General features: G+C 38.1%; 1 protein-coding gene across 1 annotated transcript in view; it reads right to left on the bottom strand.

The window, feature by feature from the left end:
* Positions 1 to 7,843: 7,843 nt before the first annotated feature.
* Positions 7,844 to 24,915, bottom strand: part of LOC140493612 (MOB kinase activator 2-like) — a 93,133-nt gene continuing 76,061 nt past the window's right edge. The window contains 2 exon segments of the mRNA XM_072592236.1: positions 7,844 to 9,387; positions 15,566 to 15,690. Of these exon segments, the coding sequence (XP_072448337.1) occupies positions 9,119 to 9,387; positions 15,566 to 15,690 (394 nt within the window). The 3' untranslated portion in view covers positions 7,844 to 9,118.

The raw sequence follows: 24,915 nt of genomic DNA, 5'->3' as shown, positions 1-24,915 counted from the left end.
CGTAAATGTAGCCTGAAGTGAATGAAAATGTAAATGTTTAAACACTGGTTTCACAATCAAATTTGTGTATTATAAATGTTATTCAGTCTTGGGTCAAGTGACAAATTCTCATTCCTGAATTGATCAGAAAGTTTCTATAAATAGCTTGTATTCCATATCAACAATTCCTCAGTTTTATTTAATTGGCAAAATGCTTGGCCTCTACCTGATTTTCTTATTGATTCTCATGATTATTTACCTAACCCTACAGATGTTTTCATAAAAATCATCAATGATTATATTAAACTAGCTCACTAAAAATAAAACATACAGGTAAAACTGAACAGAGACTAGGCATTGGATTCTCAGCCTCTCCTAGGCCCAACGTTGTAGTTAAAGCAGAAAGTAATGATGATAGCCCCTCCAGCCAGAGTGCCTGTTCCCTAGCACCATTCTACCTCCAGGCCATTTTCATGGAGGTATAATAGAGGTGGCTGAGTAGCAGGTCAACTGGCCGTCATGTGGTGCATAGCTGACATAGCTTATTAAGGACCACTTGAGGCCAAATAAAGGAACTGGGGGTTCCACAGGCACCAGCAGAGACCAGTGTAGTTGCTTTGTTGCAGGAACAGCTCAGACTACCCTGAGAAGGGCTGCACTATTACAATCCCCTCCAGCCCTGCCCACCACCATTACCGCACAGTTGACCTAACTAGAAACTCTGTTTTTACATTTAAAGTTGGAAACAGGACTCTTCTATTTGAAAGCACCCTTTCCCTCACTTACTTTCCATTGCAGCTTCCAACTTCTTTCGAAATGGAAGTCCTCTGACTGGCCCTCTACTGTCAAGATCTCCACTCCTGTACTTCACTGGAAAGTGAGGCCATCTCCAGACCCAGGTATCTAATTCCCAACCAAACTATGCAGTTTCAGCTGGGACATCCAAGTGTGGCTGGAGTAGCAATTAGCTGTAGTGTTTCAGGGCAAGGTCCAGCAAGTGTAGGATAAAATGGGTAGACAGTGCATAGCCCTTTTTTAAAAAAAAACCTCAATAGCTGCTAAACATGCGAAAACCTCTCAAGTCTTTTAGAGCTGAGTGAGTGAATGAATGGGCAGCAGAGGGGTGGGAAGGTTGGGTTGTAGACAGGTTGGATCAAGTTAGATGGGAGATTGAGGAGTTGATTTGACTGTGGTGTTCAAATTCAATGTTTGAAACTCATATATCACAAAGTTATACTTTAATTATTTTGGATATTTTGCTGACTTAGATTTACCATCATGGCATTAAGTTGCTGTTTAGGATTCTTTAATAAGGTCATTGAAGCCTTGTTCCTCCAGAAATCAACTGTTGGGCTACATGGACCCTAGTCCAGTATCAACAAAATGAGTGAAAGGGTTTATTTTAAACAGTGAAGAAGAATACTAGAGACTAGTTCACCCATTGAACATTTTGCACAAATTTTAATGAATAAAATATTCATATTATAAAGAAGGTTGGTATTAGCCAGCAGTCCACACTCCACTTTTGTTTTGCAAATGACAGTCATTGTGAATAGGATACAGTTGACATACCCAATTTCACAATCTTTGCTAATCTGTAACACATTTCTAAAGGCAGCATAGCACGCTTCTTCAGAAAATCAGTGCTCAGAGTTACAAAGCTGACAATTTGAGTAAAATACAAAAAAACTACAGGTTCTCTATTCCAGTTTCTCAGCATAAACAACTGTCTGACAAGAAGAAAAGAGACAGTGAGAGTTCAGAGTGAAGGTTCACCCTTAATTAATCCTGTGTCCTGTTAGTTTCAGACATGTTTTCTGCAGCAGATTGAAGGAAAGCTGACCATGTGGAGTTCATTAATTATCACTTCCAGGAATCCAGAGATTGAGTTTTTGTCATTTATTTAAGAATTTACCTTAAAGAAGTTAGCAAACAAAAATAGTGTTTTGTGATGTGTGCAGGCAGATTGAAGGATGGAATTCCTCAGACGAAAAACAGGCAAATGTATGCTTTGCTCCAAAGTTAATAGTCCGAAAATGAAATCATGAGAAAATGTACATTTGAAAATTGTAGCATCTGAGGATATTTTCTAATTTTATCCACTGAGCTGAACTAATGGTTTTAACTTTAGACCAAATCAGTACAAAAGTAAAGCATCCAAATGTTCCCTGGGCTGATTATCTGCTGTGATTCTAAACCTATTGTTTACTATGCAAATAGTATGTCTGTCTCCCCAAGTGTGATCTTTATGTTTATCTGTATTAATCACATTTGAACCCAACTGGTATTTTTAAAGATTTAATTCTCTTTATATTCAGGTAGGTTTATGTGCTCTATTATGGTGTTTGCAGATGTTTCTGACTTAACCTGCCGTTGCTGTTTTTGATAAAGAGCATGGGATATTACCTGGTTAGTAATACCTATAAATGTCCAGCAAGGGGCACTCCCAACCTACTTGTGAACATGAATTAGCAGACACACTGGTTGATTTGCTATTACAGGTTGGAAGCCTTATTTTCGAAATGGGGATAGAATATTTAACTCTAAGTTTGCTAAAGCTGAGAAATGTGAAAAGGCTGTAGTTGGGAAAGTTGTCAAGGTACTAAATTCTGGATTTATAACCACTCTGAAGATTGTTACAGCAAGATATGGGCCAGGATAGATTTGGAGGCTGAAAACATTTGAAGTTAGATGTAATCTGAATTTACCATGATGATGATAAGAGTTTGATTTCTCAGGATTGAAAATGATGCTGAAATTGTGTGATGACCTGGTTCGACCAGAAACAATGGTTGGACTGGGAGGGAAGAGGGAGTTGAGAGTGGTTAAATTGCTTTAGTATTCACCACGTTTAACTAGAGAATATTGTGGTTCATTCTAATACTGAAGGTTAAGTAAGCAGACCAACACCTGGGATAGTGGAGAGATAGAACGTTACATATGGAAACGGATCCAATGTTTTCTGATGTTGTCAATGGACCTTCTATAAGTGAGGTGAATGAAGAACCAAATATGGGTCCTTGGAAGATTCCAATAGGTAACATTACAACAGTAGTTTTACCATCTCATTAGGGATATTAATATTTCAAGAAGAAATCCAAATGCCTAACAATTAGCCAACAGAACTCCTCCACCAGATTTCACTTACTTGAACAAAATCAAGATTTATCATTTAATTAAACAAAAGAAGTTTAACTCTAAAGTTTATCTTTATGATATAATCCAGATCTAATTCTCCTTCTCATCAAGATCCTGTTACGACATTTTGAAGATTTTTCACTTTTCCTGGAAAAGCTGAAAGATATAGCACAGCCATCCAGAATTTAAAGCTCCTTAGAATTCCTGATATTCTTGAGGTAAGACTCTATGTGGTTTTTTCCACTGGTTTTTTGGCTATGCAACTATCACCTTCTATGTTATTGACCTCATCCCTGTGTATGCTTTAGCTCCCCCTGTTAAGGTTGACAGTAGATATCCAACTGCCTTCTCACAGCTTTGGAAGCTGTCCTGATTGTTGCCACAAGGCTCTTTGAGGACCAATCTACACATTGCATCCTCCAGAAATAAATTACAGCAAATCTTTCAGCTACTTTTCCATCATGAAATGCCTTCTCAATGACATTCAAGGCTACTCTATGATTCTGTAACCCAAATAAACTTTAGGACCATCTTTCCCACAACTGCTAGATTTTAGCTTTTTTTAATATAGACACGAGACACCCGACTCCACCAAACATTTCATGGGTCATTTGTTGTAAAGTTTCTTTCACTGCCATCTCTTGTAAAACCAGGTTATCTTTTTACTGTAATAAACTCAAAGCTTAAGGGCAGCTCATCGGTTTCACAGTCAGGCCATCTCATTTCCTCCAGTTAAAGCTAAAAGTCATACTCTTACATTTATGAACCATGAACTTGATTTTCACAACATTAAGGGGGAAATCCATTCCTGTATTAGCTCTAGCTATAATTGATGAGCTAAGATGTGAAACAAATGAGGCAGTCCCATTGAGTTGGTGCGTGGCAGGGGTTGTTGGTGGTGGTTGTTTGTTGGCCATGTCGGAGGCTACACAATGTTGCAGAGAACAAGGCAAGATAGTACTCTACAGTTACAGAGGATGTAATTTGTGGCTTTGATTTTACAGTGTAACTGCTTATAGTTTTAATGCCTACAGGAACGTGATTGAAGTGAACTTGCTGGAGGGATGAGAATGGATTTTGAAAGTGACATGATAAAAAAAAATCTGAAGTAGAAAGGGAGATTGGAGGTGAGGTTGTATTTTGCAAGGAGCAATTGAGGATGAGTGGGTTAACAATAATTTTCCAAGGGAGAGGGAAGTATCAAAGAAGAGGGAATGATTTACAAAGCCAGCTTGCAAAGGGACCCAAAGGACCAGACTGATAGTCTGTTTAATGGGAATGTGTTTGAAAGGGCAGATGGCAGGTTTCATAGAAGGGATGAACTGAGAGATGCCACAAAGAATGTAAAGCTAGATGGAGACACAGATTCAAGCAAGCTGGCAACCTGTTGGAGAGCTATGATTTATTAGACAGAAGAGATGGAAGCAACAGAGAACAGTGAAGGTTTTCTAAGATTACAAAGATATCTTGATCAAATGGGTCAATGGGCTGAAAAATAGTAGATGGAATCCAATCTAGATAAATACAAGGTATTTGGTACAACAAAGGAGGGTAGGGCTTGCACAATTAATTAGATTAGATTCCCTACAGTCTGGAAACAGGCCATTTGGCCCAACAAATCCACACCGACCCTCAGAAGAGTAATCCGCCCAGACCCATTCCCCTATCCTATATTTATCCCCGACTATTGCACCTAACCCACAACTTTGGACTGCGGTAGGAAACCGGAGCATCTGAAGGAAATCCACTCAGACACAGGGAGAATGTGGGAATCAAACCTGGATCCCTGGTGCTGTGAGGCAGCAGTGCTAACCACTGAGCCACCCTGGATGTATTGTAGAACAGAGGGACCTAGGGGTACAGGTATATAATTCTTTGAAGTTTGCATCACATCTAGACAGAGCGGTTATAAAGGTATTTGGCACACTTGCTTCGTTGTTCAGTCCTTTGAGTATAGGCACTGAGAAGTCATTTTGAGGTTGTACAAGACATTGGTGAGGCCTCCTCTGGAATACGGTGTTCCGTTCTGGTCGCCCAGTTATCAAGCTGGAGAGGGTTCAAAAGAGATTTACCAGGATGTTGCCGGGTATGGAAGGTTTGAGTTATAAAGAAAGGCTGGATAGTCTGGGACTTTTTTTTCACTGGAGTATAGGAAATTGAGAAGTGATCGGAAAGCGATTTATAAAATAATGAGGGGTATAGATAGAGTTAATGGTAGTTGTCCTTTTCTCTAGGATGGGGGATTTCAAGACTACAGGGCACATTTATAAATCTCTCTTCTCTCACCTTAAAAAAGGTGTAAGAGGCTTTTTTTACACAGAGTGGTTCACTTGTGGAATGAACTTCCTGAGGAATTAGTGAATGCAGGTATAATTGCAATGTTTAAAAGACATTTGGATAGATACAGGAATATGAAAGATTTGGAGGGATATGGGTCAGGAGCAGGCAGTTGGGACTAGTTTAGTGTGAGATTATGTTCGGCATGTTTCTGTGATGCATTACTTTATGACACTAAATGGAAGATCTCATTTCAGTGTCAAAAACATGAACTCTAGGAGTTTCAAAGGAGGGTTATAGAAGTTGGATTATTTGTCAATATTCTTCATTCACTGGATATGAGTAACCCTGGGAAAAACTGACACTTATCCCCAGTAAAACCAAGAAGATAGTTGGACCAGCTAATGGTCAACCATACTAGTTTCAGACTAGAATCACATTTTTACAATCTATTTATGGAATTTAACATGGCTGGCTAGGCTAGCATTTATTTGCTCTCATCCATAATCATTCTTGAATGTACTACTAGCCACAGTGCTATTATGAAGGCAAACTTCTAAGGACATTAGATTTAGTCATAGAGATGTGCAGCATGGAAACAGACCCTTCATCCAACCCATCCACACCGAGCAGATATCCCAACTCAATCTAGTCCCACCTGCCAGCACCCGGCCCATATCCCTCCAAACCCTTCCTAGTCATATACCCATCCAAATGCCTCTTAAATGTTGCAATTGTGCCAGCCTAGTGCCCCCAAAGTTTTTTTTTGACAGTTGTGGTCACTAACTCAAAGTCAATTTCCAAATTTTTATAAAGTGAATTGAAATTTTCAAGACATGGTGTGCTTTGAACTCTCTCTCTGGATTACAAGTTCAGTAACATACCTGGTAAATCAAAGAAAATTTTGAGAATTCCTTTCTAGGGTGCCTCTATGAGTGAGATTATAATTTCATGTACTTCAGCCTGGTGATGGATGCATTAACACACTGGGAAGATTCTAGAAGATCACTGATACAATGAATAAATTCCACCAGACTATATTTGCCAGCTAATTCAGCAAATTATGATGTCTGAAAAATCAATTTGATTTAAATAGGTTAAAGCCCTGAAGTTAGCGTTTCAGTCTTCAGCAAAGTTAAGGTCCAAGCTTCTCTTAGGCTAAATCACTTTCTCTGTCCTTTTTTGACACTTTCCATCTACTCTCCCCTCCCCTACACTTAGTGAAACCCACCGTTTAGTCCCTCAAACTCACTAGCTGAGGCAAAAAGTGTGATAGTTGCAAAAAGTGAAAAGGAGCAACAAGACCTTTAATCATTGTTCCAACTTTTGAATGTCTAGAAAAATCCTTTTCTGACATTAATATTTACTTTTTCTGAGTGACTGCTTGATGCTTGTAAGGTAGGACAACTACTTGTGCTGCTTCTCTTCCTGAGCCAGACTGGTTCCCTACTGATTGCACTGGTTGACCTTTACTGTCTCACTGCCTAGCTCCTACCAGTTCTCCAAAGGGAAATCAAAACGAAATGTAGTTTCCAATTTTTTCTGCTTGCTTCAAAAAATCATTTTTATAATTGTTCCTAAAATCAATTTTAGCCTCCTTAAAATGCAACAGTTACTTACATTTAGATTGAATATAAAGATCATTCAAAACAAGTATTTATGAGGATGACAGGGATTTTGAGTGTTGGGAATCATCCATGTAATTAATTTTTCTGAAGAGTCAATGTAATCAGTTGCAGTGTTAATAACTATGTAGCATGGAGTAGAAGTTTAAACTACCTTGGAGTTTCCTAAATTTCACACTTGAATAATCGATAGCATTAATAACATCATTTAGCAGCACATTCCAGAAACTTGCAATGTCATTTCCTATCCTCAGGCTAATTGTAAGCAGAGTAATTGGAGATAACTTGTGTGCAACTATGTGCCTTGAAAATTCTGAAATGTGCCCTGTGAATCCAAGCATTTAAAATACATTCACTTCTTGAAGGCACTGATTCATGTCAGTGCATGATTTCCTTGAAATGTCAGTTGCTTGGGTGAGTCCATTTGTGGATGCTAAATCCAGATGGGACTGATTATTTGAGACAGGATACTTGCAGGCAGTTTCTGTAAATGTTTGGGAAGTGTCTTAATTAGGAACACATAGTAATACTAAGTCCTAAAGAAATATTAGTCTTGATAACTTTTTTCCCCAGACTACTGCTGTTATGTCATGACTTCCTTTTATACTTGTCTTTAAGTTCCAGCATTAATTCAGTGTGCCACAGAGTCCCTGTACATACCTTATAATTAGTGACAACTGAAACAAAGAGTATAATCTTCATTGATCCCTGCACAGAATGGATACTCAAATTTTAGTGTGTAGCACTATAGTGAGTACAATACTGAAACTGATACATCTTTGACTGTGAAATTTGAGACAGTCACATAAACATTTTGTTACAGCAGTGTTTTATAATCACTTTTATTTGTAATTTTATTTTAATGAAGCCAAAAACAAAATAAATTTGCTTGAAAACACACCTGGAAACCAAGGTTGACTACAATGAACAAGGTTCAAGTGCAACATGTTCCAACATAAGAGAAACAAACAGCAAAAAAAAACCCTATACTTCTAAATAAAATGATAATTAAAATGAAATATTGCGTGCTGTTCCCTCAGTTTAAAATCAAAAATGAAGCAACTGAGTTTGGGCAATCTGTGTATTGATCCCCACTGTCCCTCTTTTTTTTATTCCTAACAAACATGAGGGTGAGCTACTTGGCTGAACTTAGAAGATGCATTATAACAGAAAACGAAAATAACCATAAATCAATAATGAACTGATAGAAAAACTTAGGTTGCTATTTGCATTCACATACAGCACACCAACCTTAACTTTAAACAGTATTTACAAAATCTGTGTACACTCTGAAGTGGCTATCTTCGCAGGAACATCAGACTGACTTTCTCCTTTCTGCCCAATCAGGAAAATCTTCCAGGTAGTTGAGCAAGGGTAAAAAGCAACAAGAGCTCACCATTAATATGCCAGAGTGGAGACCCTCCTGTGGTATTGAACCAGGCCAGACTGCAGGGTCCACCTTTGCATGCTATTTGCTCCCCAGCAGCACTGCCTTTGACTATTTATCTAGAATGAGGCTAATCTGCAAGGTTAACTGAATATAGAATTGCTTAATGAGGGAAAAATACTTTTCATCCCACAGGTTTGAATGCAAGCCAAAATATTGTTTTAAGCTGCAGATTAAGTTTTTTTTTAAAAAAGTATAGCTATGGAGCTTGCACATAGAATGTGCTAAGAAACATTATTTCTGTCGTGCGCAACTGGTCCAAGCTGATAATATTGAGAGGTACTTGATTAGGTGTCAGAGCAACATGATAGCTCCAGCATTCCAAGATTATAACCACACAAATTCCAACCTCTATCTCTTCCTGGGTCAAAACCAAGGCTTACCCATTTCATTCCTACTCAGTAGGGGAGAAGCAGTAAACAGAGCATGTTTGCCAGCATGCCACTTCAAAGTTAGTCATCTTTTAATAACATTTATATATTAAAAATGGCAGTACCACCATTCTAGAAAACATCTTCCCATGTCAAGCGTGGTTCTTTCCTAAAAGTAAACACTGCATTTTAGAGTGTGAAATGAAATCCACACTTGATTCTGCACATTTCAGATAAGTCCCACAATCTTCGTGATGAAATGTCTTTCCTCTGCATGTGGCTCATCTTTCTTTGACATGGTTCTGTGCTGCGGCTGCATTGCTGTAGAGGATTTCAGTCAGGTCATCCATGACAAGTGTTTCCTTGGGATCTACCAAATTGAATTCTCTTATAAATAACATGAAATGCATATACAGTGCATTTAAGTGTCCGTGCAGTTCCAATGCAACAGTCTCCTTGAAATGAGCCCAGTAGATGTGAGTCAGTACATGGAACAGATACCTGCAGATCTTTTTAACTAAAGACTCAAAAGTATTTGGAAATTCTTTGCCTGCAAGGAGAAAGAGAAACAGATTAGAACCTTTATTTAATTAGTCTTTATTTTTAAGAAATTAGGCATTGAATCTACAGTGCCTCGAGTGCCACACTATTCACAACAATCTTGGCTGATCTTTCTCTTCAACTCCACTTCTCGCCCATGGCCCATTTTTCGATATTCCCCAGGTGTTGAAAAAGCTGTCAATCTCACCCTTAAATATTACTCAACAGCCATTATGGGGGACACAGGACTAAAGATTCACAATGCTCTTGATAAAGTAACTGGCCTCATCTCAGCCTTAAATCCTTACTAAGGCCAAAACCACGTTCTACACTCCCCAGCCATAAAAATGAAGGTACAGGAGAAGTAGGCCATTTGTCCACATCATCCACTATACCTAGCAGTGGCTAATCATGAGGATAATCCTCAGACAGGTGCAACAACCTAAAAGGACAAAATTTTTACAACTGAACAAACTTCAGAGGCCTTTTTAAAAAGGACAAAAGATGAAAGGTTCCACCTCCATTTCTGGCATATCTCATTTTGTCAGCAAGAGATGGGTTCAGAGTTTGAATCCCTCAGGTGTGAAAATCTGAACTCAGCGGGGTTGAAATTAATGCTGAGTTCAAACAGACTCCATTTCTACTATTGCAAGGTCTTTAATCTGCAGAATAGGAGTCACAAATTTAAGGTGGAGACATAAATACACCTGTGAGATAGCAAAAAGGTCTGTTACACATCCAGACCTAAGCTCAGCTTCGATTCTCAGCCTTTTAAATATAAATATGTGAAGTTGTTGCTAGAGTGGAAAAAGAGGCTGCAGCTTCGGAAAGGAGGATTCTGTTCCTGCTCTTTCTGCAGATTTCATTATTGACATTTTTAAACAGCTATTATTACAGTTAGCCCATAAATACGTGGCTGAGTTAGCTACAAAACTACTCATTACAGAAGGGGCCAAAGTTCACATTTTAACATAAGGTGTTAAGAGGCCATTACAAGAGTACTTGTTTTTCATGTTACAACATTTCATTTTTGTGACAGATTGGTCATGGCAGAGATTAAAATTTTTGAATGAGCGCATTGTTTTCTGGATCAAGCGTATATGAATGAGTACTCTCTCAGATTGTATGAATTTGTAAAATCTCCTGAGGTGTGTCCATATTAGATATCGTGAGTGGCCTTGGAGGTTGCACGGGTATATGAATGGCCATGGGCTAAGTGGGCAACGAGGAAAGGAAAGGCGGCCAAACAGCTTGTTATGAAACTGGATTGAAGCCATCGGAACAGAAAGCAGCCTTCCAACCAGCCAACTTAGCATTCACTTGCCTCCTTGATTATTCCAGGTAGATGAATTAGCAGTGCAAGTTATGATAGAGACATGGCTGCATGGTGACGAAGGATAAAAACTGAAGATCCATGGGTATTCATTATATAGCAAGGAGAGACAAGGAAGAAAAGGGGAAGGTACAGTAGCATGGTTACTAGAGGCAATAGTTGGAAGGACGGACTTGGAGAATCATGATATGGAATCTGTATGCAGACAGATAAGGAACAGGCAATTGGCATAAAATAGATTGGGGGTTGTCTATCATGACAATATGTGCCTTTAGGAGGGTTTTGTCTGTCTTGGTTCTGTTAAGGGGTGTGTTATAAACCTGATGCTGAGGTGACTGCTCTATGGGAAGCAAAACAGAGTCAAGCCTGTTTTCAGAGTTTTAGTTTTGCTTTCACTTGTCGACACTGGGTTTCGAAGTTGAAGCTGTTGAGAGAGCATTTTTCTGCTGCTAGATTCCTTCTTTTGGTGTTCCTTCTTCTGGAATGAAGATGATTGCAAGTGAGGAAAATCTGTTTTGCTGAATTTGCCTTTGCTAAGGGTGCATATGTTGAATGCTGCTATATTGGATAAGTTGATGAGTAGTAGTTTTAAAAAATATATTATTTTGTCTGTATTTTAACTATGGTGCACGTCGACTTTCTTACTCCTCGGATGCTGCCTGACCTGCTGTGCTTTTTCCAGCGCCACACTTTTTCAACTCAGTTCCCTCATTTTTCCTGCAGCCTTTCCTAAATAATGGCACAATGTTAACCAACCACCACTCTTCAGGCATCTCATTCATGGCTGTCAATGATACAAATAGCTCTGTTAGGCTCCCCACCAATTTCTTCCCTAGCTTCCCACAATGTCCTGGGACACCACTGATCAGGTCTAGAAGGTTTATCTATCTTTATACATTTTAAGACCTCCAGTACCACCTCCTCCTATGTAATGTGGACTCTTTTCAAAAGATCACTATTAATTTCAGAGTTCCCTAGCTTCCAAGTCTTTCTCCACAGTAAATACTAACAAAATATTTGTTTAGGATCTCACCCATCTTCTGCGGTTCTACAGATAGATAGCCTCTTGATATTTAAAGAGCCCTATTCTCTCACTAGTTACTCTTTTGCCCTTAATATACTTGTAGAATCTCTTTCGATTCTCATTATCTACCAAATGAGAGGACAGAATGGAAGGAAATCAGTATTAGTAAGAAAATGGTGCTGGAGGAAACCTTTTTAAAAGTTCTCATCCTTGTTTTCAAAACCTTACATGGCCTCATCTTTCCCAATCCCGCTAATCTCCTCCAGTCACACAACCCTCTCCGATATGAGCACTTCCCTAATTCTGGCCTCTTAATTATTTTCAGTTTTAAATAGGTGCCAAGGCAACATCTTCTCCATTGCCCTCCCTACACCTGTCTGTTTCTCCACCTCACTTTCCTCCTTTAAAACATTCCTTTGCTCACTTCTTTGACAAAGCTTTTTGTCATCTAACCTAATATCCCCTATGTAGACCATATTTTGTTTTGTAATGTTGCTATGAAATGCCTTGCAATGATTTATTGTGTTAAAGGAGTTTGTAATAAACCAACATTTACGAGCAATCCATCAAACTTGTAGCCTACTACCTTTGAAAAATACTGACTAATTATTTAGTACACACTAAGTAAACATACACTTAACCAAAATTTAACTTAAAATTTGTGGGTTGCAGATAGTTTACACAACTCCCTACTTCACATGTATTGAATCAGAATAAGTGCCACTAGAGGGAGCCACAAACCAGTGTACAATAGCTTTTCCAATATTTGTAACAGCAGGACAGATTTTCATTATGCACAACAGAAAATGTTCCGTGTTGCACCCCAATCTCCCTTTATAAATGATACACTATCTTATAATTAAATTTTTAAAACTCCTGAGAAGTTGCCAAAACCTTCCTTGCTTGCTTTCACCTAGCAATTTAATGTAATCTACTGAACAAATCCGAAGAAACATATGTCTAACAAGTTTCAGCCGGTCTCTATTATCCACAAAACTCAGGAAAATAATCTGCAAAGTAATGTTATTTGTGAAGGCAAAATAGAATAGTGCAATATTTCAAAATGTCAGGATACTTTATGGATCAAAGCAACTGAAGCCTGTTCTATAAACTTGCTCCACACCCTCTATGTATATTTTCAATACAGCAATTCTGGTAATACTTTCTAACACCAGCAATAATTAGCTGTTTGTATCATGACTTATTCTACGTGAGTCACTGAAAACTACAAGTCTGTTCAAATATTTTGCGACTGTGGTTCCATTTTACGTAACCATCTCAATAATGTATCACGCGCGTCACATCCTGTCATACTATAGTCACGAATTTGTACTTTTTAAAAAAAGGTAATGTGCAATTCAGCAGTACTATAAACAGAAACTATGACAATTAGAGAATCTCCCATCTTTCAACATGTACATGTCTGCTACAAGGAAAACAGGCTTTTCAAACAAAAAGGTTAGATCAAAGTGAAGACCCCCGAACACCACTCATTGTTCAAGTCTAGTTTGTGTTCTGTCCATATCACTTAAACCAAAAGTGACACTGCTATCCTTGCTGCTCCTTCTAAGAGATGCCTTTTATACATATGGTGGCAACAGTCAATTCTAACACCCTTAATTCCACAGACTGCATTGCTAACTGCCTGATGTTGAATTTGGATCAGCAAGAACTGTTCTCAAATGAACACCTGGAAATACTGAAGTCATTCTAATCAATTGCCATTCAGACTGAACCTGCACATGGAAAAGCCTGTTTACTCTTAACATCAAGCTGAGGAAACATTTAACACATTGCCATGTTGCTTGCTTCCATTTACAATCACTGCCAGGTTGCACATTACTGTAGGTTCTCAGCTTCTCATCTCAAGGTTTAATTCACCAACTGTTTCCTGCAAGGCATTTCAGATTCATACAATGCGATTCTCTAGTCTGTAACTTACACCTAACAAAGCCATGCTCCCGTCAACAGCACAATCCTCAGCTATTTTCATGTGCTCTTCTCGCTGACCTTAAAACCCTTACATTCAAATCTGAGTATGCTCACTCTCAACCTCTGTAACCATATTACTCAACTCCTTTTAAAAAAAAAAATTCTTGTATCAAGACCAATCTGTGGACACCAATCACACCCAGAAATCAAGGAAAATGTATAGAAATAGAATAAACACAATAATATCTATCATTTGTCTGGAGGGCAACTGTAACTCCATAAGATCCGGGATGCATCTTTGTAACAGAGTCACTTTGTAAACCTTCTTTGTAACAGAGTCACTTTCAAGAAAGTGCAAATGTCTCAGTACCTGGAACTGATTACTGAATCATGTTGCACAACAGCAAAACTGGGGACAGAAACAGAAAACAGTCTTAAGACTGTCTGCCTCAATGTGTAGTGTCCTATTAATAGGCGGGATGCTCTATAGAGAGCCAGTACAGACGTGATGGGCTGAACTGCCTCTTCCTGCACTGGAGGGATTTTATGATTCCATGAACTTAGGTCATGTTAGAAATTTTATTCTGCATTTTAAGTACGAGGGTGTGGTGAGGATGGTATGGTCTGCTATACAATAAGGACATTAAACATTAACAATCTAAGGAAATAGGTGCTTTCATATTTGGACTGTGATAAATGTTTAACCTATTACTACTGTTTGGAAACTTGTAAAGTGGAGCTAAATAGGTTTTTGGTTTCCAATGCGGTGAGGGGCTGATTTTTTTTTAAAAGGGTAAGAAATTCATTGGAACAGTAAGCTCAAGAAATCCTAAAATATCATCCGATGTAAGCTAATTATAAGATAAGCTACCCTGTGACATAATGGCTTGGGTGTTTACAAAGTGAAACTTTGAAGACGTCCAGAGACAGACAGACAGGGGTCACAAGCAGGTTGAATTCAGAACAGCAATTCAGTTTGTGGAAGTCTCAGGCTGTTTTACTGGCTTCAAAGTAAAGCCAGAGAAAAACGGTTAGCCTACATATTGGTCTTCGGAAAGAGACTGTAACAATCACATGAAATGTTAAAGTCAAGATAGGACTGATAATTCACTGGGGTTGAGTCTCTGTTGGGGATAAAAGGGTTGAATCTTCCTTTTTGCTGTTTATAAAATCTATTATAATATAGATTATATTATAATAGATTATATTATATAGACAGCTTTTCTTAATGCAACAAACTTATGTTGTTTTGTTAACAAATACACCGAGAACCTCATCTGTATATGCTGAATGACTGACCACTGTGGTGACCAAATTGCAAAAACAAACTTAGAAACAGTAGTGGCCATTCAGCCTATGTTCTTCAGAGTTTCACTCTCGAAATCGGAGTTGTCCGGTAACCAACAATCAGGATTATAATTGGGTAGTGCAGAAGGCTGGGCAAGATTAAACGAACTGTCAAACTCTGCAAGTGCCATGGATAAAAAAAAATAGAAGAATACCCGCCTGGTCTTGGGAGTGCCAGTTTTATCCTCTTTTTGGATTTCTGTCTGATGTCTATTAAACAAACTTAAAACAGCAAAGGATGTAGGAAGTAGAAGAGGAGTAAAAAAAAAAAGAGAGCTTGGACAAGCATTTCCTTATAAATCCTGAGATTAACCCAAAAACATGGAAGTCTACATCACTTAACAGGGTAAACAAAAAGTTAAAACAAAAACTCCTCAAATGTGTGACAGTTTTAATTGTATTGTGCTGCTTAATGCAATATTCAATATAGCTTGACCTCAATCTGATTACAAGGTTGATACCTTATTTGACAGCCAAACTAATTCTTTAGATATTAAAACACCCAAACCAAATATAATATATATATATATATATATGTAAAAATAAACCTACCATATTTTGTTGGAAAAATATCTTCATCTGTCACAAACTTTTGTACGGAAGTCATGACAAAGTCCACATATTGCGGGGCTGTGCATTTGATTTTCTTTCCCCTTTCATCATACCAGTAATATTGCCTGATGATAAAAACAAAAGCAATTTACTTCAACTAATGATAGCAGCAGGGAGAGGGAACAATTTCCAAGTCATGTGCTTCACTCAAATACAAAATATCTTTTCCCACTTTCACTTGGTTAATGAACAATTACTCCAATTCAACCAAAATGATTTTGGAAATAAGAGTTTAACAAAGTTTCTGTCAAATTAAATTTGACTATTTAGACAACTCATATTGAATAGATCTTGGAGTGCAGGTACATAGTTCTTTGAAAGTAGTGTCGTAAGTAGATAGGATAGTGAAGGTGGTGTTTGGTATGCTTTCCTTTTTTGGTTAGAACATTGAGTATATGGACGGCACTGTAGCTCAGCGATTAACACCGCTGCCTCACATCATCAGGGCGCTGGGTTCGATTCCCGCCTGTCTGTGTGGAGTTTGCACATTCTCCCCGTGTCTGCGTGGGTTTCCTCCAGGTGCTCCGGTTTCCTCCCACAAATCAAAAGATGTCCAGGTCAGGTGAAGTGGCCATGCTAAATTGCCCACAGTGTTTAGTCAGGGGTAAATATAGGGTAGGGGAATGGGTTTGGGTTTCTCTTTGGAGGGGCGGTGTGGACTTGTTGGGTCGAAGGGCTTGTTTCCACACTGTAGAGAATCTAATGTAGGAGTTGCGAAGGCTTGTTGTGGCTGTACAGGAGATTGGTTAGGCGACTTTTGGAATATTGTGTGCAATTCTGATTTTCCTCCGAAAGGTCAATTTTCCTGTTCCTCGAATGTTGCCTGACCTGCTGCACTTTTCCAGCACCGGTCTAATCTAGACTCTTTGGATGAACAGTCCAGTGATAATACCACTAGGCCGCTGCCTGCTCTGCTTATAACAGTTTAGTTGTTAGATGAGTTATGGTGTGTGTAAATTAATTGCTACAGTGCCTCCATAAATTACTTTCTATGGAGAGCAACTTAAGTGATGCACTTTGTGATATCTCAAGTACAAAAGGTGTTACACAATCAAATAACCTCATTTGGATTTCTGCAAATAAAACATATGGGGGAAAACTTAGATGATCCAGTTTTCTACTTTAAAAATATGGAAATCATTAATTTCACAGTTATAATGTGCCATTTAAAATGTTGTATTTTCACTATCAGTTTCTCAGAACTCATTGGTAAAAACAGAAGGGAAAATTAAATAAATTTTATAATAGTTAATTCTACAAATCAAAACTCAACTAAGAATATTCACCAGATATTCTCATGAACTGTGTAAAGACAATAAGTAAATAAATAAAAATAATGTTGAACAAGGTTTGTTATATTTATTATTCACATTAAAATGTGAAATGATCACCACAGTAAAATAGCGATAAAGATGATTCAATGTTAGCAACAAATTTAAGCCTACTAATCAGTGGGTTTTCAATTACAATTGCATTACTTGGGACAAGTTAGTATCTAATGTTCTGTCAATTTATTTAATTTCGTACATACTGCACACCAATTTTAAAAATATACATTTGGAGAGTGGCTGTGCACTCGCCATAGTTTGTAGGTCAAGGCAGTAAAAATATTAAATAGTAAATTGTGATTGTTAGAGTCTGAATGGTATTCAGTCTGGCTTAATTTTACAAATATGCTGTATATTTCAAATCCTTCACATAGAAGACAACTTAATGTTTAAAAACTACACTTTAGGCACATTTCTGTTACTGTGCCTTTGAAGCGGCGACATAGCACTCTGCTGCCAAAGGTGTAAAACAATATAATGGAGGTGAATACTTCAGAGCAACATTTTTCCCCGAGACCAAACAGCAGCGTGAGGTGCTGAAAACACACCTCACTGATTAATTCTTCAACCACGTCCAGCTGTTAGCCTCTGCTTACGTTGCCATTCAGTGTAAAAACACCTTTAAGAGTTATATTCTGAGCAGTCAATAAACAGCAGAAGGAAAAACCCAGACATTCTTGCAGTACTATTTGCACTTACTGCTAGTAAACAATGTGGAGTGAAAGCATCAGATCGGCTTTATTACACAAGATACTCCCTGTATTTGACTGACTATGTGAACATAACACACATAAATAACAATAGGCCCCAAAGCACACAGTGTCTGTGACTGAGTACAAAGCATTATGAGTGATACGGCAATGTATAATTTAAAAGCATTTGTTTGAATGACAATAACCTGAAGGACTTAGCACAAAGCCGATCTGCTGTGGGATGAGTGGAGTTTGGGTTCAGTAAACCTCATGTGAACACAAAATATGAACACCAAAAGTACCGTTCAGGATAAAATGAACAATTTAAATAATTAAAGCATGCAAATAGTATGTGAATAATATCAATAACAACTTTGGGTGTTTGCAAACAACTTATTGAGACGAGGGAATTCTTTTAAAAAATCTGTGGGGTGTGTATCTTTGGAATTCTCTAGTCCCAAGGGCTATGTAGGCGCAGTCCGACTATGGTTAGAGATCAATACATTACTAATTATCAATAGCGTAAATTATTATGGGGATAGTGTGGGTAAAAGGCATTGAAATATTTGATCAGCCATGGATCAACAGGCTAGATAGCCTACAACTGTTCTCATATTTCTGATGGTGACAGGTGTTTTATATCCCAAGGTCACAGTGACAATTCTGTAGACTTTTCAGGAAACACTCAATTCCCTCCAATAAAAAGATCTGATATATTAGAGATCAATGAACAAATAACTTTTTCATATCTAGTTCAAACAGAGCACTAGAGACTAAATTAAAAAGCAGATCCTCAAAGTTTATGACCTCTGGATTATTAGATGAGCTGGGTGCAAAAACCAATGGTACAAAACATTAGAGAGAGGAATACATAACTCAAAGACTGGTGTGGAAGAGGTGGGTTCCGTTTTGTGGGATACTGGCATCAGAACTGGCATAGTCTCCACCTGAACTGTGCACCAGTGTTCTTGCAAAACACATAACTAGGGAAATAGAGGTGTAAAGGATCAAATGTGGAAAATCAAAGAGTATAGAGAAGGTAAGACCAAAAAACAGTAATATGGAAAATAAATGCCAGAGAATGATATTAAAGCATAAAGAGAAAAAAACAAGAATGCACCAATAATCAAAACTAAATGTTACAAAGTTTAAAAAAGACAAAACCAAAAGGATCTGCACCTGAATACACATAGCTTTCCTAACAAAGTAAATGGATGGATAATGTGGATTTAAATTAATAAATATGATCTGACAGGCATTAGGAGATATGGCTAACAAAGATTGAGACGTGCATTTTGAGGGGTAAATTACATCCAATAAGAATAGGAATCTCTGTAAAAGATGGAATAGCATTGTCAATCACAAACAGTATTTGTGCAATAGTTAATGACTTTGATTCAGGAGATCAAAACATAGAATTGGTTTGGGTGGAGATGAAGAATGGTAGGGAAAGGAATTCACTAAACAGAGTGGTTTACAGGCCCTCTAACAGGAGCCACACTGAAGAGTGAAGTGTACACAAAGAAATATTGAGTGCTTCCGATAAAGTGATAGCAATAATCCTGGAGGACTAACTTGCATATATGTGTGAAAAATCTAACTAGACATAGCAGCTCAGTTAAGGAGTTCTAGAATGCTTTTGAGATAGTTCTTTTAAAAAGGAGCAGCCATGATGTGGAGGTGCCAGTGTTGGACTGGGGTAAAAGTCACATGACACCAGGTTGTATTCAAACTGGTTTATTAGAAATCACAAACCTTCAGAACACTGTCAGGTGAAATCACATTTTGGAACCAACCAGTCAACAGTTTATACTTGACTCAGTATTGTGTGATGTCACAGAATTAATGACTTCAGAATAAAAACAGCTCTAGTTAAACAACTACAGGTGAATCTAAAACTAGTATTTTAGACTCAATTAAGGGTAACTACATGGCATTAAAATCGAGATATCTGAAGTGAATGACATATTAGCCAGGGGATATATCAGTTGAAATGGCACACCCATAAGGGAAAATTTCAGAATACTCAGAATAAATATATTCTAGCTATAAAACAAAATTCTAAAAGGGACCCACCATTTGGGGTAAACTAAGGAAGTTGAAAAGCAGCAAACTTAAAGAAAAAATATAATTTAGTAAAAATAAGTAATGATGAAATTGCAATCATAGTGAAATAACGTAATGAAGCTCCAAGCAGGCAAGTGCCCACATTCAGATGGACTTCACTGTGGCATCTTTGAAGAGGTGGCTAATGAGGTAGTAAATGCAGTTTTGAAACGTTTAAGAAATGCATTTTCCAAAATGCCCTAGATTCTGGAAAAGTTCTATCAGACTGTGATGTAGCAAATGTATAGAAGAGTGAAAAGTGACTTGACTGAAGTATTTAAGATCTTGAATGGTCTATAAGATGGACATGGAAAAAATATTTTCTCTTGCAGGCGAGTCCAAAATGAGGGTTGGAGGGCACGGTTTTAAAATTAGTGGTTGTCCTTTTGGGAAAGGGACCAGGACAAATTTTTCTGGGAAGGTTGTGAAACTTGGAATTCTCTGCCTCATGAAGTCATTGAATATTTTTAAGACTCAGGTAGATAAGATTCTTCTTAGGAAAGGGAATCGAAGAAGTAGACGGGAATGTGGAATTTGAAACCCTGACAGATAAGCCATGATCTTATTGAACAGCAGAGCAAACTGAAGAGTTCTATTCCTAAATCATATGCTTGTACACTTGGAGAGTACATCAAGATAGACATAAACAAAGAAAATCAATTATTAACACAGCCAGGTGTAATTTAACCATCAACTCAACTTCCAAGGCTGTGTAATTTCTATCAATTTCTCCTTTCTTTTATAGATCTGAAATGCAGACTACTTACAAAAGGTTTTTTTAAGCAGATACCTGGAGTAAATCACAACTGCAGTGGTAGCCTTTGATCTGGGCTAACCTCTGGGACCTTCTTATACTGTTCGATAAATCAGACTTTATTTGAAAGCATTAAAACTTAGACAAGTACTCCTTTTGGCAGAGTTCCTAGCTTCAATTAATTCTTTGTCACCCAACCCAAAGTTTACACTGACTGAAATATTTGAATGCATTAAGTAAGTAGCGTCTTTTCAGAACTCTGAATAACTGCCTGGATAAGCTCAATGAATATGCCATTAAATGGACAAATGATCTCAAAATCACATGACAGCACTATACAGAGATAATTGCATTTTCTAAAACTGCTGCATGAACATTTACCAATTAGTTGAACTCAAGCTTATTGCACTCACTTTACTGCAAAGATTACTATAATTCTACCACATGATTCAGTGGAAAAAAAGAAACTGATTCTCAATTAAATGCAATTAAATTCAGTTTGAAGCAAAAGATTTGACTTGGGGGATAGAGAAACTAGACACTTTATAAAGATCAAACATAGGTGCTTACACGTTTACTATATTAATGACTAATTTAATTAAACAGAACATTTACAAAGCTAGGTAATGAATCCTATTGTTAAAGTATTTAACAATCAAAACTCACCACAAATATTTTTAATATTAAATTCCACATAGAAAAAAATACTTGAATACCAATTACCCTTCTCCGCCCATTAATTTATATCCCAACTCTTTGCGCATGGTAGTATGCATTTCACAAGTGCAGGCTTGCAACCATTAGCAAGAAAATATTTAGCCCCAGGCAACAACAGGTTTAAACTAGAAATACTCGCCTATCAAATTAAAACTCAGCTGCTGTTGCTGTGGATCTTAAAGAGCCAGGGACTGAAAATACTGAAACTAACCAGTGCTTCTGTTTTTAGTTTCAACTTCTTCCCTGCTGTCATCTCAGCACAATCAAGAAGGATGTAACCTTGGCACCCTAATGAATTGAAATCTAGCTCACCCAGTCCAGGAGCAATACTGTTTTCTGTCACCTCCTCAATATTGTTGCCTTTAATTCATCTATTTTACTGCTTAAGATCCAACCCAAATTGTATTCCATTCTGTTAAGTTTCCTCATCTTGCCATCTCACTCAATTTCTAAAATTACTGCAACCATTTCTCTCAGCTTTACTCATTTAATATATCCATGTGGCTCACGAACACACGGCTTTCAAGATTTATCAAGTTTCTACACTACGTACAAGAATTGCTACAAACTGAAACACTGAAACAATGCCCATTATGGATACAAAATATAACTCGATTTGAACATTGACTAAAATCTCCATATATTTGATTTAATTCTCTTGAAAAGGTTGTAACTAGAAATGTCAAAGATTGCACAAGAACATCAAATACAATGGCCAATCAAACCACTGAAAATATTGAACATAATAAGAGCATCTAACCTTTCCTTCAATAGAATAAGATGACAATTTAAAAACAATATTCTACTTTTATTGTTTTAGTTATGAAAGCAATTACTTTTTTTTAAGCTTCCACACTTTGGCTTTGTTCTGAATTTTGTTTGTGAAAAACTATTATGACAGACACCACTTTATGAAAGAACTGGCATGGGTAAAGGGAAGAAGTCTGGCATTTCTGGGTAGCAACACAATAAGTTCACAACAGATCACTAGACCTAAAAAGGAAGCTTCATAACAATGTTGTAGAGAACAAGCACTTATAAAAACATACTTTAACCATAGAAGGGTCCTAGGATACACACAGCTGTCTTGTGAAAGCACACAACACAAAATTTCCCCTTATTTGGCAAAGATTCTGCAGAAACCTCTGTAAACAGATGAAGAGGACAGAAATCAACAAAGTGGGGAGCTTAAGGAGAGGTATAAGTTACAACAACAGTGATGCAATCAGCTTTCCCTGTCAAATATTAATTGCTGCATCATATTGTGCTGCTTATAAATCAGCAAATTTATCAAGTAGCGTTCAGACATTAGAACTTAGTTTCTGTGATTTTGTTTTCAATTTACAGGTCAACTTTTCATCATAGTAAAGCACCAGCCTGGACTGTGTATAGTACTCAATGTGGAGTTAATGGATTCAAGTCCTAAACAGCAGATAAGTTATTGTCACAATGAACAGCGAGAAAATATTTAGATGATAACACAGAAAATTTAAGCACATCATGACACTTGACTGCAGTACTAAGCAGATGCTATCTGCACCTTCCATCTTTTGGCTAATTTGTTGAACGGAAGTGGTTTCTGCGATCCCACAGACTGAAAGAAGAAATTCCATAGCACCAAACCTGTGACTTTGTGAATTCTACCATTTAGAAGGGGAACAGCACCAAATGTATAGGGACACTGCGACTGCAAGATCCCCTCCAAGCCATCCACCATCCTGATTTGGAACAAGATTGTTGCTCCTCATGGTCACAGAGTCAAAATCCCAGAAACCCTCTAACCAACAGCACTGTTTGTCCTTACATCTCAAGGACTGCAGCAGTACACCAGTAACTTAAGGACAACAAGGAATGGGCAATAAATCCTGAACCAAATCAGTGTTGCTCATCCATTAAAGAGTTAAAAATCAATTTCAATAAGCATGGCTGAGAGTAGTGCGTGACGTAGCGACTATGTCCTGGCTCAAATTTATCTTGTCATCAACATAATTGAGAACCAAATATCCATTTCTTTGGACAAGAGCCCCTCCATCATCTACCTCCAACAATGTTCTGCCACTTGGACCCTTCCCTCTGGCCTTTTACCTGCACTTGACCTGTTCAAGAACTGTCAGTATGACACTAGTCGTCTCAATTTCTCTATACCCCCCACCCCAATGAACTGACTGCAATCTGTGCTCTCAGATCCAATCCTGAGTTTGTAATTTAGACTTATGTGCAAGGGCAGTGCCATTATCGTCTGGTGGATTGACATCTACATTGCAGAGGCTGAGCACCAGCTCTCAGACACCTCCTCCTGTCTTCCTTGACCATGACTCCAACATGGAACATCAGGACGTTGAGTAGACTAAGGTCACTAATCTCATTTGTTCTGGTGATCGCCCCTGCAACTACCTCCAAGCTTATCGTCTCCCAATTCCACACAGCTCACTTCGGTCTCCTTCCCAAAATCCATCAACAGGATTGCCCAGGCAGACCCATTGCTTCTGCCTGCTCCTGCGCCACAGAACTTAGCACTTCCTACCTTGGCTTGATTTTTTTCCACCTCTTGCCCAGGCCCTTCCCACGTACACCTGCGATTCCTCTAATGCTTCATGTCAGTTTCAGAATTTCCAGTTTGCGGGCACCAACTGCCTTCTCCTTATCACAGATGTGCAATTCCTTTACATGCCCACCCCACCCCCCTTAGGATGGTCTCAGAGCTCTCCATTTCTTCCTGACAAAAGGCCTGAACCAACCCACCCCCCACCCCCCCCTGCTTAGGATGGTCTCAGAGCTCTCCATTTCCTGACAAAAGGCCTGAACCAACCCCATCTACCCTCACTCTTCTTGCCTGGTTAAGCTGATCCCCACCCTGAACAACTTCCCTTTTAACTCCTCTCACTTTCTTCAGGTCAAAGGGTTTGCCTGGAGTATCCCCAGTTATGCCTGTCACTTTGTGGAGTACGTGGAACATTCCTTATTCCAGTTCTATTCTAGACCTCACTCAATTATTTCTCTGGTATTTTGATGATATCATCAGTGCCTGCTTTCCCCTCTCATCCAGAAATGAAAAAGTTTACCAATTTCACTTCCAATTTCCACCCATTCTCAATTACACTTCGTCTACCTTTGACTCTGTCCTTCCCTTCCTTGACATCAGTTTCCTTTTCTGGGGATAGATTGGCCACCAATATCCACTACAAACCAACAACTCCCACAGTTACCCTTGATTATACATTCTTACACCCTGCTTCCTCTAAAGATTCTAATCCATTCTCCCAATTCCCCTATCTCCATCGCATCTGTTCTGATGATGCGAACTTCAACTTGACTTAGTCTCCTTATGTGGTTTAGAGTAATATTTGGTTTTATAAAGATTCTGTGAAACACCTTGGGAGGTTTCATAATGATATATTAATAGAAGGTCATGTCCAGAATGTCACTATTTGGGGAGCTCTCCCCTAACAGGGCCTTATATACTGTTGAATGTCATTTAAAAGCTCAGAGGAAGCAGTAACTGGGAATCCAGAATGGCATAATGTAAAAAATTCCAGCTGACATGAAAGTACCCATGGCATCATTAACTCAAACAACCACAAACAACAATGGTCATTTACATAACTGTACTGATTGGATCTCAGTCTTCACTTGGTTAAGAAAAGTAAACTGCTTATACTTTAGTTTAGCCTGACTGCCTAGCCAGGAAAGAAA

Source organism: Chiloscyllium punctatum, chromosome 22 (assembly GCF_047496795.1).
Source record: "Chiloscyllium punctatum isolate Juve2018m chromosome 22, sChiPun1.3, whole genome shotgun sequence".
NCBI classification, from domain to species: Eukaryota; Metazoa; Chordata; class Chondrichthyes; order Orectolobiformes; family Hemiscylliidae; genus Chiloscyllium; species Chiloscyllium punctatum.
This window is presented reverse-complemented; position numbering and strand designations above follow the sequence as displayed.